This window comes from Chanodichthys erythropterus, chromosome 16 (assembly GCF_024489055.1).
Source record: "Chanodichthys erythropterus isolate Z2021 chromosome 16, ASM2448905v1, whole genome shotgun sequence".
Classification (NCBI taxonomy): Eukaryota; Metazoa; Chordata; class Actinopteri; order Cypriniformes; family Xenocyprididae; genus Chanodichthys; species Chanodichthys erythropterus.
In genome coordinates, this window is record NC_090236.1 from 35,875,500 (window position 1) to 35,893,241 (window position 17,742).

The 17,742-nt window shown below is 36.5% G+C and overlaps 1 protein-coding gene across 1 annotated transcript; it reads left to right on the forward strand.

The window, feature by feature from the left end:
• Positions 1-7,716: 7,716 nt before the first annotated feature.
• On the forward strand, positions 7,717-14,116 carry ptx3b (pentraxin 3, long b). The gene is made up of 3 exons (XM_067363509.1): positions 7,717-7,984; positions 9,691-10,248; positions 12,267-14,116. Exons 1-3 carry the CDS (start codon positions 7,852-7,854, stop codon positions 12,881-12,883), a joined length of 1,308 nt encoding a protein of 435 aa, XP_067219610.1. The 5' UTR covers positions 7,717-7,851; the 3' UTR covers positions 12,884-14,116.
• The last annotated feature ends 3,626 nt before the right edge of the window (positions 14,117-17,742 follow it).

The following is a 17,742-nucleotide window of genomic DNA, read 5'->3' on the forward strand; positions in this document are numbered from 1 at the left end:
TGTTATGGCTTTCATTTCAAAACACCGAAAATTAGCTCAATTGGACAGCCTTTTAAATTACCTTGCATGTCAGCCATGCAAGTTCAAAGTGTCATATTCTCTCATACATACAATGTATTACTGGCAGCTGAGTAGCACTGAATAAACCGAATGTCCCAGGGGAGGAACATCTTGCAGCTTCTTTTTGCATAAATCACTCACTGAGACATTTTAATCAGGTAATTATTCATCCTTTCTGTCAGTGACTGGGGGATGCATAATGTATTCCAGATCTGCTGGCTTGAATGGCACTATTGGGATCTGGTTAGAGAGCTGAAGTGTTTCACCTCACAGGTTCAGAGGGGCAAACACTGGATATTTCCCGCTGAAAAATCCAGCTAAAACCAGCCTAAGCTGGTCAGGCTGGTTTTAGCTGGTCTCCCAGCCTGGTCATAGCTGGTTTTAGAGGGGTTTTGGTTAGCTAGGAGACTGGGAAGCTGGGAGACCAGCTAAGACCTGGCCTTAGGCTGGCTTTAGCTGGATTTTTCAGCAGGGTTGCTAGGGGTGTATTTACAGTTTAATACAACTACATCTGTCTATCATCTAACATAGATAATGAAATGAAAACGTGATGTTTAAAACAAAAATGAATTCCCTATGAGTCACATTGCAGGAGATTCATCGACCCAGGAGGTACAAGACATTCTTGAGTGAATCAAATATCTAAAACCCATAAAGTCCACAGGAAGGAAATGATATCAGCAGTTCTGAAGCACAACTGAACAATGCACCGCTTTATCAGTCAGTTTTGAAGTAGCCTCCTGAGATTGGAGAAAAAGTCCAACTCGACAGACATAAATCTGGTGACATAAATCAGCATGTTTCTGTCTGACTTCATGGCGAACATGTTCCTTTCACCTGAGGAATGAACGCTTTTGTTCTCGGAAGTCTCTGCCCACCTTTACCTCACGCAGATTTGATTGGCTGCTTGTATGCCAGTGAGAACCGAATGTCAGAATGCAAAGCCAGCTATATTTTCTTAACATGCTAATGATTTGCCGAAGCCTGTGGCTGTGACATACAGCAGGGCCAAAGAGACCTGGCAGCTGACGGCAAACATACAAACTGCTGTTGTTTGAAACATTCTCAACCTCTCACCTCTCTCCTCAACGCTGTTCAGACGGCGCTAGGCCTGAGGTCATTTTCCATTCTCTAATGTGTGTCAGTGGAGGGAAGCAAAGGTGGGGGTTTTTATTCAAGTGTAAATATATTATATTCCATATGGTATACACTACAGGTGCCTATATGAGTAGACCAGGTCTACGCTCCAGCTGCATTGCTTTATTGAGACTCAGTGTCATAGGACACCTGCAGAAAGTTCAGTTCCTGTACCTCATAACCTGAAACCCATTTATAGAAACATGGTGTTGCCTGGTTCACGCTGGGTCTAATTCCCACCTCACCCCCCAGAAGGCCCAGAAGTGTAAATATTTCCATCTCCACATGTTCCCAATTTTGTTCTGACTGAGACTGCTCTGTTTTGTGAACTGATTGCTTAACTTTAAGTATAGAACAAAATCACACGTGGTCACTGATTTCTGTTTCTATGCAACACATTATAGTATGTGGTCTGTAAAACCCCCACAAACAAATAGAATGAAATGAAACTCCACTACTGCTCTGCCAGCAGATGATAAATCACTGAGGGAGTGATTTCATAAATGTTCAGTTAATGATTGCTTCTCAGAATTTCTCTTTTGGAATTTTTTTATACTGTTGTCTGACTGAAAAGCTGCAAAGAGAGCCGCCCATTTTAGTTCCATTTTATCAAAATGTTCCATACCTTCTTTTATTCACTACTTGAGGTTTTGAGGAATTACAATAGTGGGCCAAGTACAACAACTGAGGACATTGTGTATAATATGGAAGCTAAAGGAGCTAAAAAGATTTAAAGGTGCCATCGAACGTTTTTTTTTTACAAGATGTAATATAAGTCTAAGGTGTCCCCTGAATGTGCACTGTAAACCTGGATAAGTAGAATCTACTTAAAAAAAACTGAGGTAACTCGTTGCCTTAAATTTTTTAAGTAGTGATGCATTAGTTGAATAAGTGAAGTGGACTACGTTCAATGTACTTAAGCCCATAATGGAATGGAATAGAACATTTAAGTTGAATTTACTTAAAAAATTTGAGGAAACTGGTTGCCCTAAAAAATTAAGTAATGTTAACTTAATAATTCGAGTTCATTTAACTTCAAATGTTTTGTAATATTAATTACTTTGTAGTTATTACACCTAGTATATTTAAGTTCAATGTACTAAGCAAGTTAACTTGCCACCAATCAAAACTCATCCATGCCTCCCATCATGCATTGCTGCATGAATAAATTATGAGCTGAATTGTCTTAGTAATTTTCTTTATTCTCACTATTTAAATTTTGTTGTTTTTCTGTGACTTTTTAGTAGCTTGTTTTCTAATGTTCAGAGCTGATCATCTTTTAACTTTGCTTGTCTGGTTGGTTTTAATGCAGTTAAAACTGCCCAAACAAAATCTAATATTAAAAAGTCAAGGGTCAAGAGCTCAACTAAAACAAACCCTGACCTCGATGATGGTAACTTAAAAATTGTGATTTTCTCCTTTGGTGAAAAACTATAAAAAGGTAAATGTTAGGAAAAAATGTCTGTAGAACAGCCAAAACAAATGTTCCAACTGCTTATCAACAGCTCCTTGAATTCATACACACCACGACAAAATGGCGTCATTACTTGCCGCAAACCAGTGTGAAGGAGGCGTGGTCAGGAGAAAAACTTCATAATTTAAGTGCATTTAACTTACATTTATTAACACATTCAAATACACCCTCAAATTAGTAGAATTTACTTATATTTTATAAGTAATGCAACCAAACTTAAATATTTTAAGTATATTGTAATTATATTTTTAAGTAAATATAAAATCCGGGCTAAGAGTGTGTCTGTGAAGTTTCAGCTCAAAATACCCCATAGAATTTTTTTAATTAATTTTTTAAACTGCATATTTTTGGGTGTGATGGAATTTTTGAACTAATTAATAATGAACTAACATTTCTTTTCTTCTATAGGCCTAATAATAATAATAATCTAACTTAGAAATAGAGAAACAGTCACTAGGACTGAGTGTTGTGATTCAGAAAAATTCTGCTGTGCTGGCTAGACAGCATCCTTCTGGGGATAAAAAAATTGTCTTTGAGAAGTTGTTTTAACCTATTGAGTAATGTGAACTATTAACCCTGAGACATTTTTTGATGATCTTGTGATTCAGTTGTTGTAATCTAAATTTACTCCGGCAGTAAGCGGGACAGAGGAACTGAGATGTTTTTCTTAAATCTAAACCAATCATATTGAGACTGATGATAATGAGTAATAGATCATGCCATACTGACTGTAAAGTGTACCTGAAATCCTATAAAACCTGTTGTATTCCTTTGTTCGGAGAGAGATTCTCTGGAATGATGAGAACTCTCCCGGCCGTGATTAAAGCATATTCTGAGGCATAGATTGGAGTCTGTTTGGTTTTTAGGCTGCAGCAAACAACTAAGCACTAGAGAACTCTTTCCATACTATAGTGACAGTGTTTAGTGGTGAGGAGCACTAAAGAGCTTATTATCAGGTGATATTATCAGTATGCGGCCCCTTTAAATGCTCACGCTCTCCGCCCCCGGAGCTCGCGCTTGCCTTAAACAGTACATAAACAAAGTTTACACAGCTAATATAACCCTCAAAATGGATCTTTACAAAGTGGTCGTCATACATCGGATTATGTCAGTATTGTATTTATTTGGATGTTTACATTTGATTCTGAATGAATTTGAGGCTGTGCTCCATGGCTAGCGGCTAATGCTACACTGTTGGAGAGATTTATAAAGAATGAAGTTGTGTTTATGAATTATACAGACTGCAAGTGTTTAAAAATGAAAATAGCGACGGCTCTTGTCTCCGCGAATACAGTAAGAAACAACTGTAACTTTAACCACATTTAACAGTACATTAGCAACATGCTAACGAAACATTTAGAAAGACAATTTACAAATATCACTAAAAATATCATGATATCATGGATCATGTCAGTTATTATTGCTCCATCTGCCATTTTTCGCTGTTGTTCTTGCTTACCTAGTCTGATGATTCAGCTGTGCACAGATCCAGACGTTAATACTGGCTGCCCTTGTGTAATGCCTTGAACATGAGCTGGCATATGCAAATATTGGGGGCGTACATATTAATGATCCCGACTGTTACGTAACAGTCGGTGTTATGTTGAGATTCGCCTGTTCTTCTGAGGTCTTTTAAACAAATGAGATTTTTATAAGAAGGAGGAAACAATGGTGTTTGAGACTAACTATGTCATTTCCATGTACTGAACTCTTGTTATTTGACTATACCGAGATAAATTCAATTTTTAATTCTAGGGCACCTTTAAAATTGTATAATTAGACAATGTTCAAAAAGAATATCGTTTAAAAAAGAGAAACCAAATAAATTTGTCATATTCGTAATGCCTTCTGAATTTTGACTGAAAGTTTAACAACAGTAATACCTGTACTGCAACTTGTATGGAAAAACAATGAGGACATCAATATATACATTTAGGAAATTACTCTTTTTTTGTCTGAATTTCTAAGCTTATTGTAGACTATTCATGACAATGAAATGACAAGGTGTTCTTAGGCCCGTCGCCAAGGGGGCATTAGGGGGAAAGTGCCCCATAAACGTATGGTCTTTCAGCACACTTACGATTGAGAGCAAACACCTTATTTCTGTGGATTTGGCCATTCATGTATTCCATAACGAAATGACTTCAGCAGCATTTAGCTCACAATAACACTATCTCTACAATGACACATTATCTTCAGAAATATGAATTAGAAATTAGTCAGAGTGTGTGTAAGGCTGGGCAAGGCTTATCTTCCCCTGGCCACGGACTTGAGACTAGTGTGAAATTTTCTCACTCAAACCACTGCCTACCTGCTGCTTCTTCTGATAATGTTTAGAGGGAAATGCTGCACATAACTACTGCTCTAGGATCAGTTTTCACTGTAATATTAGCATATTGGTGAAACATACGATCCAGTGCGTATCTGTGTTTGCGCTCTAAAGAACATTGAAGCTTTACGAGGTGTTTTTGCAGCATTGAGCAATGTAGCCAATCACAAACATATATGTTGATTTCTTGAATGCAATGACCAATCAGAGAGGTTTACATTTGCTGAACAAAAACTCTGGCGTTTTGAGCGGTGAGTATTCGATTCTGAGTTCTGAATAAGAGTTATGAATAATAGATTCATTGTGCAGTCAGTTTAATTTATTGTTACAGAACTTCTTGAGATCGCGATGAACTAAGACGAGTGAGATTTTTAGTGATTATACAGGTGCTGGTCATATAATTAGAATGAATGAATATAATATACAAGTTTCACTTTTTGAATGGAATTAGTGAAATAAATGAACTTTTTGATGATATTCTAATTATATGACCAGCACCTGTAAATAGAGCACCAAATCCCACTTACATAGACTAATCTGTTAAAATGAACAGTGGTTGTGAATGAAGATGCTTTATTAATAAATAATTTATCAGCAGTGTTTATGTTAGGATAAGTAGTTGCAGTGGCAAAACTATTTCAAGGAAATGTATGTAAATGTGTTTTTAAATGGAAATCGCATCTCGAGTTGGTTCACCCTCCTCCCTATGATGAGAAAATTCATAGTTAACAACACATTATTACCCAAAACAGAACTTGGAACATAATTAAGCTATATTTATAAATGACTATTATCACTCAGAGACCCGCCGCCTTCAACTATTTGAATGGTGCTTTAAACTCAGAGTATTTGTGACACATCAATATGCTACAGATGTAGGCTACATATTTGTATTGCTATTTGGTATGTATAATTTTTATTATCGTGTTGTTTAAGGAATTAAAAAGCTTTTGTGCCTCCTGTTTGCAAAGTATATAGGCAAATTTCAAAAGGATTTAGTTTTTAGTGTAGTTTGGTCTAATTAGGATGGATTGGATCTTGTGTTTTGGTGTTAATATAGAACTTCTGTTTCATTAAAAATAAATACAGGATATTATTGTTTTGGTGAAAGTCTGTTTCTCAGATCATTAAAATGTGTGCCCCCCTATAAAAACGAAATGCCCCATTCTAGCTTATATGGCGACAGCACTGGGTGTTCTGCTGGTGTCAACAACTGCGAGTGCTTTAGGTGTAAAAGGGTGACATAACAAGTGCAGACAGTATATAATAAAGAATATTCAGAGAAAAAATATTAGTAATGTCAAAATAATGTATTGCTATTCTCTTGCTATCAGTCAAAATAAATATGTAAAGAACTATAAAATAATTATAATATAAATTTAATTAGATTCATGCTGGTAAAGAGTCAGTCTTCAATGATAAAACTAAAATATCTGGGATTTGTTCAAAGTCACCATACTAAAACTGTGGAAATGATTCATATCATAATCTCAAACAGTATATTATTCAATTTGGGTGCCAAAGAGTTTTTTTTTTTTTCTTGCCAAAGTATTTATCATGTATGGTAATATACAAGAACAAGTTGCACTTTTGGAGAAAAGATCGAAGAACAGATAGTATAGATTGTGAACGGTGATACTGAATGCAGAAGAGCAGAAAACACTGAATCAGCCTACAACTAAACAAAGCTATTTCTGTCACTTTCGTAAAGGCCTGTTGTAAACTAAAGACACGCCCAGAGAATGAGTATTTCACAGATGTTAGTCCCCTCTGTAAATTATTTGGTGTGTTTCTAAAACATTTTCTCTGCTCATAAGCAGTGGGTGGAGCATTAAAACTGCTCTGGTTTGATTTATCTGACAAAAATATTTCTGCAAAAGATTTTAACCTCAGGTGTTCAAGCCACAATCCTTCAACTTCAAGTGTTCAGTCTGTTCTTTGAAAATGTATTGAGGTTATGCATGTTCCTTCTGTAGTATGAAAGCTGGAAACCAGATTGGCGATACGTCATTGTTTTGTATTGTATTTATTAAGTTGTTTGTGTTATTAACAGTTTGGCCTAAGGGTTAAATAGCCATAACAAACCCAATCATTCTTTATCCTGCGCCTCTCTGAATATCTGCTCGTAATTTATTAATATAGGTCTTGACACAATTAATTCAATTTTGTGTTGCGTAATTTAATTCCCAAGTCCTCTTCAATCTGACAAACGAGTTAAACTTCAACCAGAGTTGATGCTCTAATGCACCCAAAGTTAATATTTACACAACCTGAGCTGAAACCTCAGAATATTAAAGGAATAGTTCACCCAAAAATGAGCATTTGTTCCAAAACTATGGTTATCTTTCATCTGTGCAACATGAAAATGTCTCATCTATTTGTTGTTTTGGACCCCACTGACCTTGGGTTCTGCGGAAGAAAGAAAGTCATACATCAAACATCTTTTTGTCCAATTCTCTCCATCCTTTCACCTTGACCTGAGGCAGAATCCTCATTTGGGGAGACCCAACCCCTTTCCTGTTTTCCTTTCCACACCCCCATGACAATTTCTTGCCCAATCAGCGCTAGAGACTTTGACATTTGAGTACATCACATATGCTGCCCACCTCCAACAAAGCATTACTCACAGTGTGACAGCCCTGCTCTGAGTGCTGAGTTTAAAAGAGCTTGCTCAGCCTCATGTACGCTCAGTGGGCTTCCAGGCACATGAGGCACAGTGGCTGAGTAACAACACAGGAAAGGGGGAAAAAACCCACAAGGGATCTTAGTGGCTGTGGAACATCTGATTTACTTCAAAATAATCTGATTACATGCAGAGACAGACTAACATACACCAGCATTAAACATCAGAATGTATGCACCCGGGGCCGTGTTGGCCCTCTGCCTGCCCTGCTTTTTGAGTGGGAACGTGTTTGGTTATGATTATGGAGAGGATTACTCTGATTCCTACTATAATGAAATCTCCAATGGTGACAGCCTGAAAAGTAAGTATTATTTTTATTTAGAAATGTTTCTGTACTGAAATATTGCTTCTCATTTGACTTTTTAAAATAAGTGACGGCATGGCAAATTATTTTAAAAATAGGTTAACAGAAATATTGAGCAAACTGATTTTTTTTTATATAATTTAAGTTAATAGTATTAATGTATAAAGGTGATTTCTTGTACAAAAAAAAAACGGTGTTGTCGTGTGACAAATTAAAATTAAAAGTACAAATATTTAATGTACAAATAGTACAAATATGATTAAAAATATGTCAATATTTGCATTATTGTGAGAGTAAGTGAGCTACAAATAATCAGCACTTGATGGTTTGGGTTGTAAATGTTCTTTCTGTTTTTATCCATCAGTAAAATATATTAACTTTAAAAAAAAGTAGAGATGCACCGATATATCGGACAATAATCGGTATCGGCCAATAAAAGCAAATTTTCATTCTATCGGATATCAACATTTGTGCTTTGTGTAAAGAAAATGCTAAGAAACCCATTTGATGTTCAATATTAATAGTAAATATATGAATTAATAACATTCAGGAAGTTCGAAAATATTAATTTAATCTTCAGAATTTAGTTTATTAATTTGAGTAACAGTTTTATGTTACCAGTTACTCTCAAACAAGTTGATGAAATGGAGAGAATAAAGATTGTATTTGCATTTCTTTCAAAATATAATAATTAAAAATATAATGATTAATTATTAATTTGAATGAAATTATCATTAATTTAAAAGAAGTTATAAAAGGCAGAACCCCCAAACTATCTGTATCGTTATTGATATCGGCTTTGGTGTCAGTGCATCTATATTTAAAAAAAAGTATTTTATGCATTTTTAAATAGCATTTTAGCTTTTCACAAGTTTTAATGTTTTCACGGTGTCAACTTAAAATTGCAAATATTCTTTATAATCTATCAAATTATGTGATGTCATAAAAGCTGCATGCATAAAAATATAAACATGTAGCAAAATACTGTTGTTAAAAGTTTTAGATGATGTGGCATATGAACACCACACGATATGGCAACATTCGAAAAAGTATTTCATGGCAACTACCCAAAAGTTTTTGAATAATTCATCTGTATTTGTAATGCACAGTGACAGTGATATGAAAGCACAGTGTGTCTTGAGTCATGACCCATAGCTTTCAAAAAAAAAAAAAGTTTTGGCGGGTTTCATGACATTTGACATTTACATACCTTCCCACTGACGCTCTCTCCTGCTAACCCAAGCCTGGAGCTTCAACACATTAACCAGAGGATGCTTATGAGCATAAAGGTTATTGATTTTCCGAGACCTTTTCTCTGAGAGTTTAGTTAGGTGCTGAGGAACAAGCAAAGCCACAGTTAGCAATTCTTGTACCCGCTACAAAAACCTTCATCTGCGGCCCTGGGAAGAAGAAAGCACCAAAACAAACCATTAAAATGTGCATATTATTTATTTGATTAAAAGTACATTTTGTTTAGAATTATTACATGATGTGCCGATAGCCTTGTGGGCAGCACACCGACATATAGCGCTGAGTCCCGGCTCATGGACCTTTCCAAATCCCATCCCCCTCTCTCTTTCCCACCTTGCTTCCTGTCCACTCTACCATCCTATCACAATAAAAATTGCCAAAAATAAATCTTTACATGATGTTAGTACCTTTTCTGTCACGTAGCACCAACAAATCATACTTTTTATTCACAGCAGGAGCTACGCAGATTCCCTGTCCACCCCAAGACTTCTCACGATGGGACAAACTGTTCATCATGCTGGAGGACTCTCAGATGAAGCAAAACATGCTCGTGCAGCAGTGTGAGGACATGGTTAAGGCGGAGATGGACACCATACGGAAGGAACTCCATAAGCTTAACCACAACAAAGCGTGCGTCCAAGCTTCAGAAAACACCTGCAGATGTGTAAGTGAACAGATGAACCACAATCTGAACCAAGCCATGGAGCAGCTCAGAGAGGCTGCAGACATGTATCAAGCCCAAAACAATGAGACGTTGCAGCAGCTCGCTCAGTTCAGTAGGAACCAGGCCTCCCGTCTCACCAAACTGGAGAGCAACTCACTGCTAGGAGCAAGTCTGGGACAAGTGGCCATGAAGTCTTTCTCCGCTTATCCAAAGGAACAAGAAGCAAGCACTACAGATAGTGGGAAGCTGGAGAGAGCGCTAATGGCCACCGCTGCAGATCTCCAAAGGGTACATGTCCAGCTGGCCCTCTTCCAAAGAGCAACGGCACACCGTTATCTGCCCTCAGGTGGAAGTTTCAACTATACGAAAACAAGTTCAAGATGTTTTTTAATTTAATTTAATATACTTTGCTAATACACAAAGGGCAATTTGGTTTAGGCATAGGGAACAGACAGATACAGTGGAAATATTACTGCGATTTAAAAGAACTGCTTTCTATTTTAAAGAGTTAGTTCACCCAAAAATGACATTTCTGTCATTAATTACTCACCCTCATGTCGTCCCAACCCGTAAGACCTTTGTTTGTCTTCGGAACACAAATTGAGATATTTTTGATGAAATCTGAGGGTATCTGATCCACACATAGCACCATTTGAGGTCCAGAAAGGTATTAAAGACATCGATAAAATAGTCAACGTGACTACAGTGGTTCAACGTTAAAGGGATAGTTCACCCAAAAATGAAAATTTTATGTTTATCTGCTTACCCCCAGTGCATCCAAGATGTAGAGGACTTTTTTTCTTCAGTCGAACGCAAATTATGATTTTTAACTGCAACCGCTGCCGTCTGTCAGTCAAATAATAGCAGTGATTGGGAACTTGAACAATAAGAGTCGAAAAAACTTCCATAGACAAATCCAAATCAAACCCTGCGGCTCGTGACGACACATTAATGTCCTAAGACACGAAACGATCGGTTTGTGCGAGAAACCGAACAGTATTTATATAATTATTTACCTCTAATACACCACTATGTCCAACTCCGTTCAGCTTCCGGTTAGTGAGGTCAGATCGCGCTCTGACAACGGAAGCGATGTCTGACACTCACTGAAGTATATGGGCGAGACATCACTTCCGTCTTCAGAACTCGTTTTTGACCTCACTAACAGGAAGCTGAACGAAGTTGGACATAGTGGTGTATTAGAGGTAAAAATTATATAAATAATGTTCGGTTTCTCGCACAAACCGATCATTTCGTGTCTTAGGACATCAATGTGTCGTCACGAGCCGCAGGGTTTAATTTTGATTTGTCTATGGAAGTTTTTTCGACTCTTATTGTTTAAGTTCCCAATCACTGCTATTATTTGACTAACAGACGGCAGCGGTTGCAGTTAAAAATCATAATTTGCGTTCGACTGAAGAAAAAAAGTCACCTACATCTTGGATGCACTGGGGGTAAGCAGATAAACATCAAATTTTCATTTTTGGGTGAACTATCCATTTAATGATATGAAAAAATAGTCACAACTGTATTGTTAATGGTTAAAAATGACAGCATTGGAAATGAATGGGAGACAAATTTCATCTAGCCTATTGGAAATGTTTGGTACTACACCCAAACAAAATCTTATACCAAAAGCTCATTTTTTGAGATATCAAACTCAAATTTGGAACATAGCTTATTTAGATGGCGTATTTCATATAAAAATTGAAAATGGTATTTTTTGCGCATTTTTCGTAACAGATGTAAATCATGTTTCATGTTCATTTTTTAAAACGTTTTTTTGCACTTAATCTGCCAAGTGTCATCTTTAAAAAGAGACCAAACTTAAGTCTGTGCTTTAAAGCATCCAAGATTTATGACAGTTTAAGGTGGAAATGTCATGTTCAGGTACATGCTCAAATAAAATTAAAATATATATTTTTTTAAAAATCAGTCAAAAATGCGCAAACAGCAAAAGGGATAAACTGATCAAAAGTGACAGTAAAGACATTTATAATGTTACAACAGATTTCTATTTAAAAGCTGTTGCTGTTAAATGCTGTTCTTTTGATCTTTCTATCAAAGAATCCTGAAAAAAATGTATCACAAAAATAAAAAGCAGCAAAAACATTAATAAAAAGATTAACTTTATTAACTGAGCTTGTTAATTTATTGCCAAAAACATTAAAAAATCATAATGATTCCAAACTTTTGACCAGTCCCGTAGTGTATACATTTATAATAGCCTATATCATGTCTGTGGCCCTGAGAAATAATAAATACTTTGCAAATACCTCCAAACATTGTCAGTATTTGCATGCTGATTTAGCGCAATAATTAATCTTTAATTCTTTACTAACTCTCATTCTCCTTTTTTTTAAGGCTGTGAAATGGCTTTATTATTCCCAATGCGCTCTAAGCATATCTTTGCAGAGGTATCACCCTCCATGTCCATGTCCCTACAATCATTCACCATCTGTCTGTGGGCCAAAGTGACTCAGTCTCTAAATAAAACAGTGCTTTTCTCTTACGGAACCAAGAAAAAACCTCAAGAGCTCCAGCTTCTCTTGGCAAGGCGCTCGGTGCTCCTCACGGTGGGCGGTGAGACCCATCTAGTGGAAGCCCACAGCGTAGTAACAGATGGCCAGTGGGGACACTTCTGTGCTGCCTGGAGCTCGGAGCAGGGGCAGGCAACTTTATGGGTGAATGGAGAGAACGTTGCCAGAGTGCCTGGAGTAGCCGAGGGGCACGTATTGCCCGGTGGCGGCTTCATTCTGCTCGGGCAAGAGCGCAGCCGCTCGGGTGTCTACAGAGATCTGGACTCATCGGTTGCCTTCACTGGAAAAATGACAGGGGTTAACATGTGGGACCACGTGCTGGAAGCAGAAAGGATTAAAGAGTACGCCAATCACGACGGATCCTGTGATTGCCGTGGGAATGTGATTGGATGGGGTGTTTCAGAGATCATTCCACATGGTGGCGCTCAATATATCAACTGAGACTGCACCAATAATATCTATCACTATAGAATGTATTGTATATTATCACTGATTTTGTAATTATCTTCTTCCTCATTCCAAATAGAAAGCACTGCTTAAAGGTGCCATAGAATGGAAAATTGATTTTACCTTGGCATAGTTAAATAACAAGAGTTCAGTACACTCAAACTCCATTGTTTCCTCTTTCTTATGTAAATCTCATTTGTTTAAAAGACCTTCAAAGAACAGGCGAATCTCAACATAACACCGACTGTGACGCAAAAGTCAGGATTATTAATATGTACGCCCCCAATATTTGCATATGCCCGCCCATGTTCAAGGCATTAGACAAGCCAGTATTAACGTCTGGATCTGTGCACAGCTGAATCAACAGACTTTCTGATGTTTCGTTAGCATGTTGCTAATGTACTGTTAAATGTGGTTAAAGTTATCATCGTTTCTTACTGTATTCACGGAGACGAGAGCCGTCGCTATTTTCATTTTTAAACACTTGCAGTCTGTATAATTCATAAACACAACTTCATTCTTTATAAATCTCTCCAACAGTGTAGCATTAGCCTTTAGCCACGGAGCACTATCAAACTCATTCAGAATCAAATGTAAACATCCAAATAAATACTATACTCACATGATCTGACGCATGCATGCAGTATGCATGACAAACATCTTGTAAATTTGAGGGTTATATTAGCTGTGTGAACTTTGTTTATGCACAGTTTTATAGTAGAGAGCTCGGGGGCGGGGAGTGTGAGCATTTAAAGGGGCAGCAGCCTGAATCGGTGCATATTAAATGATGACTCAAAATAGGCAGTTACAAAAATTAATTAAAAAAAATCTATTTGTATTTTCAGCTGAAACTTCACAGACACATTCAGGGGACACCTTAGACTTATATTACATCTTGTGAAAGAATGTTCTATGGCACCTTTAATAAAGGGATAATCAATCCAAAATAAATTTCTGTCATTGTTTACTCAGCTGCATGGCATTCCAAACCAGGGCAACTTTTTGAGCAAATTCACGGGAGAATTCTGCCGAGCGACTTTCCCTTTGAGAATGGGCAACAAATTTCTGTCTGGATACTTTAGATCAAAATTTGTTCGGCAAAACTGCCTGGCAACATTGCTCTAAAAGTTGCCCTGTGTATCATCACCTTATTTTGTGTTTTTGTCTATACAATGAAAGTAAATGGGTTGTAATGGACTTTTATTATTTACTATAGAGCCTCTAAGATACGGAGCCCCTAAAGGGACACGGTGGTGGAAAAAAATATGAGATGGGAGGAAGTCAATGCTTTGCGAACCCAAAGTTTCTGAGGGGAACGCAAACATTTTGCGAGTGAATGCAAAGTTTCTTGGGAGAACGCAAAACATTTACACAAGAACGCAAAAGTTTTGCCAAATAATTTATCATCCCATCTCATATATTTTTTTTCTTCTTCATCATGTCCCTTTAGGAAGGATGAGTACACAATGACTGAATTTTTATTTTTGGATGAACCTCCTTTTTTTTTTTTTTTTTTTTTTAACCTTAAAACACTCTACAAAATAGCCAATTAGAATAATTTAATATTGTGTATTCTTTTTCTATTTTAGCACATTAAAGGGTTAGTTCTCCCAAAAATGAAAATTCTGTCATTTATTACTCACCCTCATGCCGTTTCACACCCGTAAAACCTTCGTTAATCTTCCGATTATATCTTCCAACATTACCTCTCTCAAGATCCATAAAGGTACTAAAAACTTTAAGTCGGTTCATGTGAGTACAGTGGTTCAATATTAATATTATAAAGCGCAGAGAATATTTTTGGTGCGCCAAAAAAACCCCAAAATAACGACTTGTATAGTGATTTCAAAACACTGCTTCAGGAAGATTCGGAGCACAAATGAATCAGTGTGTCGAATCATGTTTCAGATCGCTTGTCAAATTGCCAATGGCTGAAATCACGAGACTTTGGCGCTCCAAACAGCAGATTCGACACGCTGATTTATTTGTGCTCCGAATCTTCCTGAAGCAGTGTTTTGAAATCGGCCATCACTATATAAGTCGTTATTTTGTTTTTTTTGGCACACCAAAAATATTCCCGTCGCTTTATAATATTAATATTGAACCACTGTACTAACATGAACTGATTTAAATATGTTTTTAGTACATTAATGGATCTTGAGAGAGGAAATGTCATTGCTCCCTATGGAGGCCTCACGGAGCCATTGGATTTCAACTAAAATATCTTAATTTGTGTTCTGAAGGTCTTACGGGTGTGGAACGACATGAGGGTGAGTAATAAATGACAGAATTTTCATATTTGGGTGAACTAACCCTTTAAGGAGTAAATCATCAACATGTAAATAAATTAATTAAATGAGTAAAAAGCTAATAAATTCTAGTGGTGTAGCTCACTGAGTATAATTAATGGACTACAGATAGCACAACTGTTTCTCTGTTGTACTAAATTTACATTTTAATGACTTAAGGTGGGGCAAGTCTGGATTTATTTACAGCACCATGCTGGACATGACTGTTTACACTGTTCACCATTAACTCGAAACAGATTTCCCTGTTCTTGTAGTCTAATTTACAATGTTTGTGTGGCTCATTGCTGCATAGGTGTTGCTCTAATATGACTATTGCCAGTTGGTCCAGTCTGACCACAAACAATATAAAATGAACCCAAACAAGGCGTGTGCTTAAATCATAGAGACAGTAACTCTGAAATGACACCCACATGTGTATGTGTAATTATGATTACAATGAGCAGTATTTTCCAGTGGTGTGTGAGGCATAGGGTTAGAATAGCCCTTTATGTTGGATGACACGCCTAACTTTGTCCTGTCAACCTACATAAAGGCAATGTTTCACCAGTATGAAGGCCTAACACATCAATGGAAATGATGTTTATATATAGATGCAATGTATTCACCTGCTGTTTCTGCATTATAATTCTGTTTAAATGTATTGCTATTGATTCTAAAGGTTTTGTAACATGACAATTGTAGTTTTAAAAAAAGAAATAATTTTTAAGTTTAACATACTGTATCTCAAACAATGTTCATAAAGGATGTACATTTATAGCGGGTGATAATTATTTGCTTACAGTTCAAAGTATGATGAATTTCAGTTAAAGGGATAGTTCACCCAAAAATGAAAATGTGATGTTTATCTGCTATGTCTATCTGACGACATCAAAGGGTTTAATTTGTATTTGTCTATGCATGTTTTTTCGACTCTTATTGTTCAAGTTCCCATTCACTAGCATTATTTGACTGACAGACCGCAACGGTTGGAGTTTAAAATCATCATTTGTGTTCTACTGAAGAAACAAAGTCACCTACATCTTGGATGCGCTGGGGGTAAGCAGATAAACATCACATTTTCATTTTTGGGTGACCTATCCCTTTAAGATAGGCGAATGCAAAACCTGTATCTTTACATATTATAAAGGTAAAGTATTCCCAACAGATATTTCCAATGGATATGTATAGTCCCAGCAAAACACAATTTAGGAAGGATGTCCTCATTAAAAGGCTAAGAATCTTTCATGTAATTAAGGTGCTTTTTTTTTTTTGCTTCTGGCACTTTTATTTCCCAGGAGCTGATTTTTATTAAAACTAACAGTTTTTTCTTCTCCAATTTTTTAAAAATGGTCTTGGAAACTTTGTCAACTCCTCAAAATGTATTTATTATTTTCAAATGCAACTTTATTGTTTAATCATTGTCACAGAAGAAATGTATGAGCCTTTGGCTTCTGATGTCAAATTTTGATATCAATTGAAAAAAACTGCTGTGAATGGCCATTTTTCACATTTCCGGGGTTCTCAGAAGCAGAAGTGGACATAGTTGGGTAAACTATGATGGAAATCAGTCATTTTTGCATTCTCATTTGCCTAAACAGCAAAAGAACAAAAATCCATGATAACATTTCTATGACTTTGCCCAAATTTGGAGGAAAAAAAAAATTGAGAGATTGATTAAACTGTCCAGAAGAGAGGAAGATGTCAAATTTTCCATCATTCCCAAACCCTTACATCAGCGTTAACTGGTTTTCTGTAATATAAGTATAGTATAGTTATATTAAATTTTTAAAAGTGAAAATATGAAATACTTTGAATGAATTATAATGTTAATAGCTGTGAAAAAGCATCATCACAATCTGTGAAAAGGGTCTACAAAGCGGTGAGGTGAAGATCTCTTCTCAAGGGCATGTCCTGCAGTTGAATAATATTATATAGAAACGCTTTAAAGCTGTCCGTAACTTTTTTGGGTTAAAAATGCTCCAAAAATCTATTTTTGAGCAAGTACATAACCAGCCAGCCCGATTCTCAACGATAAGCTTGTAATAATGTTTTATAATTCGGGTGGTACTTTTAGGTTTCTGCGTGAAATTTAAGCATGTTGCCGTTCATCTTTGTGTCATTACCTCACGTCTGTTTACATGAAGAAGGAATCCCAGCTAGTAGGATATATGGCATGTGAGGCGGATCATTTATCATTTTCTCACAGCAGCTGGAATGATTAAACTTGTCATTTTGATGGAGGATTGTATGCTATGACAAATAGGCAATTAGAGATTAGACTGTACAGAAACTGAATTCTACAGGTAATGCTAATACACACTAAATACACATAGTCACGCAATGCTGATGTTGTTAACTTTAACAATTTGAGAACAGAGTATGACAATAAGAATAATTTGCATGGTTTGATGCTACGAGCTAAGCGATCGTTAGATTGAATCTCCATTAGCAGCGCGATTTACTGTAATGTTTTTTTTCTCAGTTGGTCAGAAAAAAGTGGCAGACATGTTACTTGTTCAGAATACATTTTCCGGTGAAAATACTTATTTTGGTCATACTTCAAGA

Coding starts and splice junctions, on each gene's coding strand:
- ptx3b (XM_067363509.1), top strand. CDS start 7,852: ATGTATGCACCCGGGGCCGTGTTGGCCCTCTGCCTGCCCTGCTTTTTG. Junction 7,985..9,690: donor CAATGGTGACAGCCTGAAAA/GTAAGTATTATT, acceptor TTTTATTCACAG/CAGGAGCTACGCAGATTCCC. Junction 10,249..12,266: donor ACACCGTTATCTGCCCTCAG/GTGGAAGTTTCA, acceptor CTTTTTTTTAAG/GCTGTGAAATGGCTTTATTA.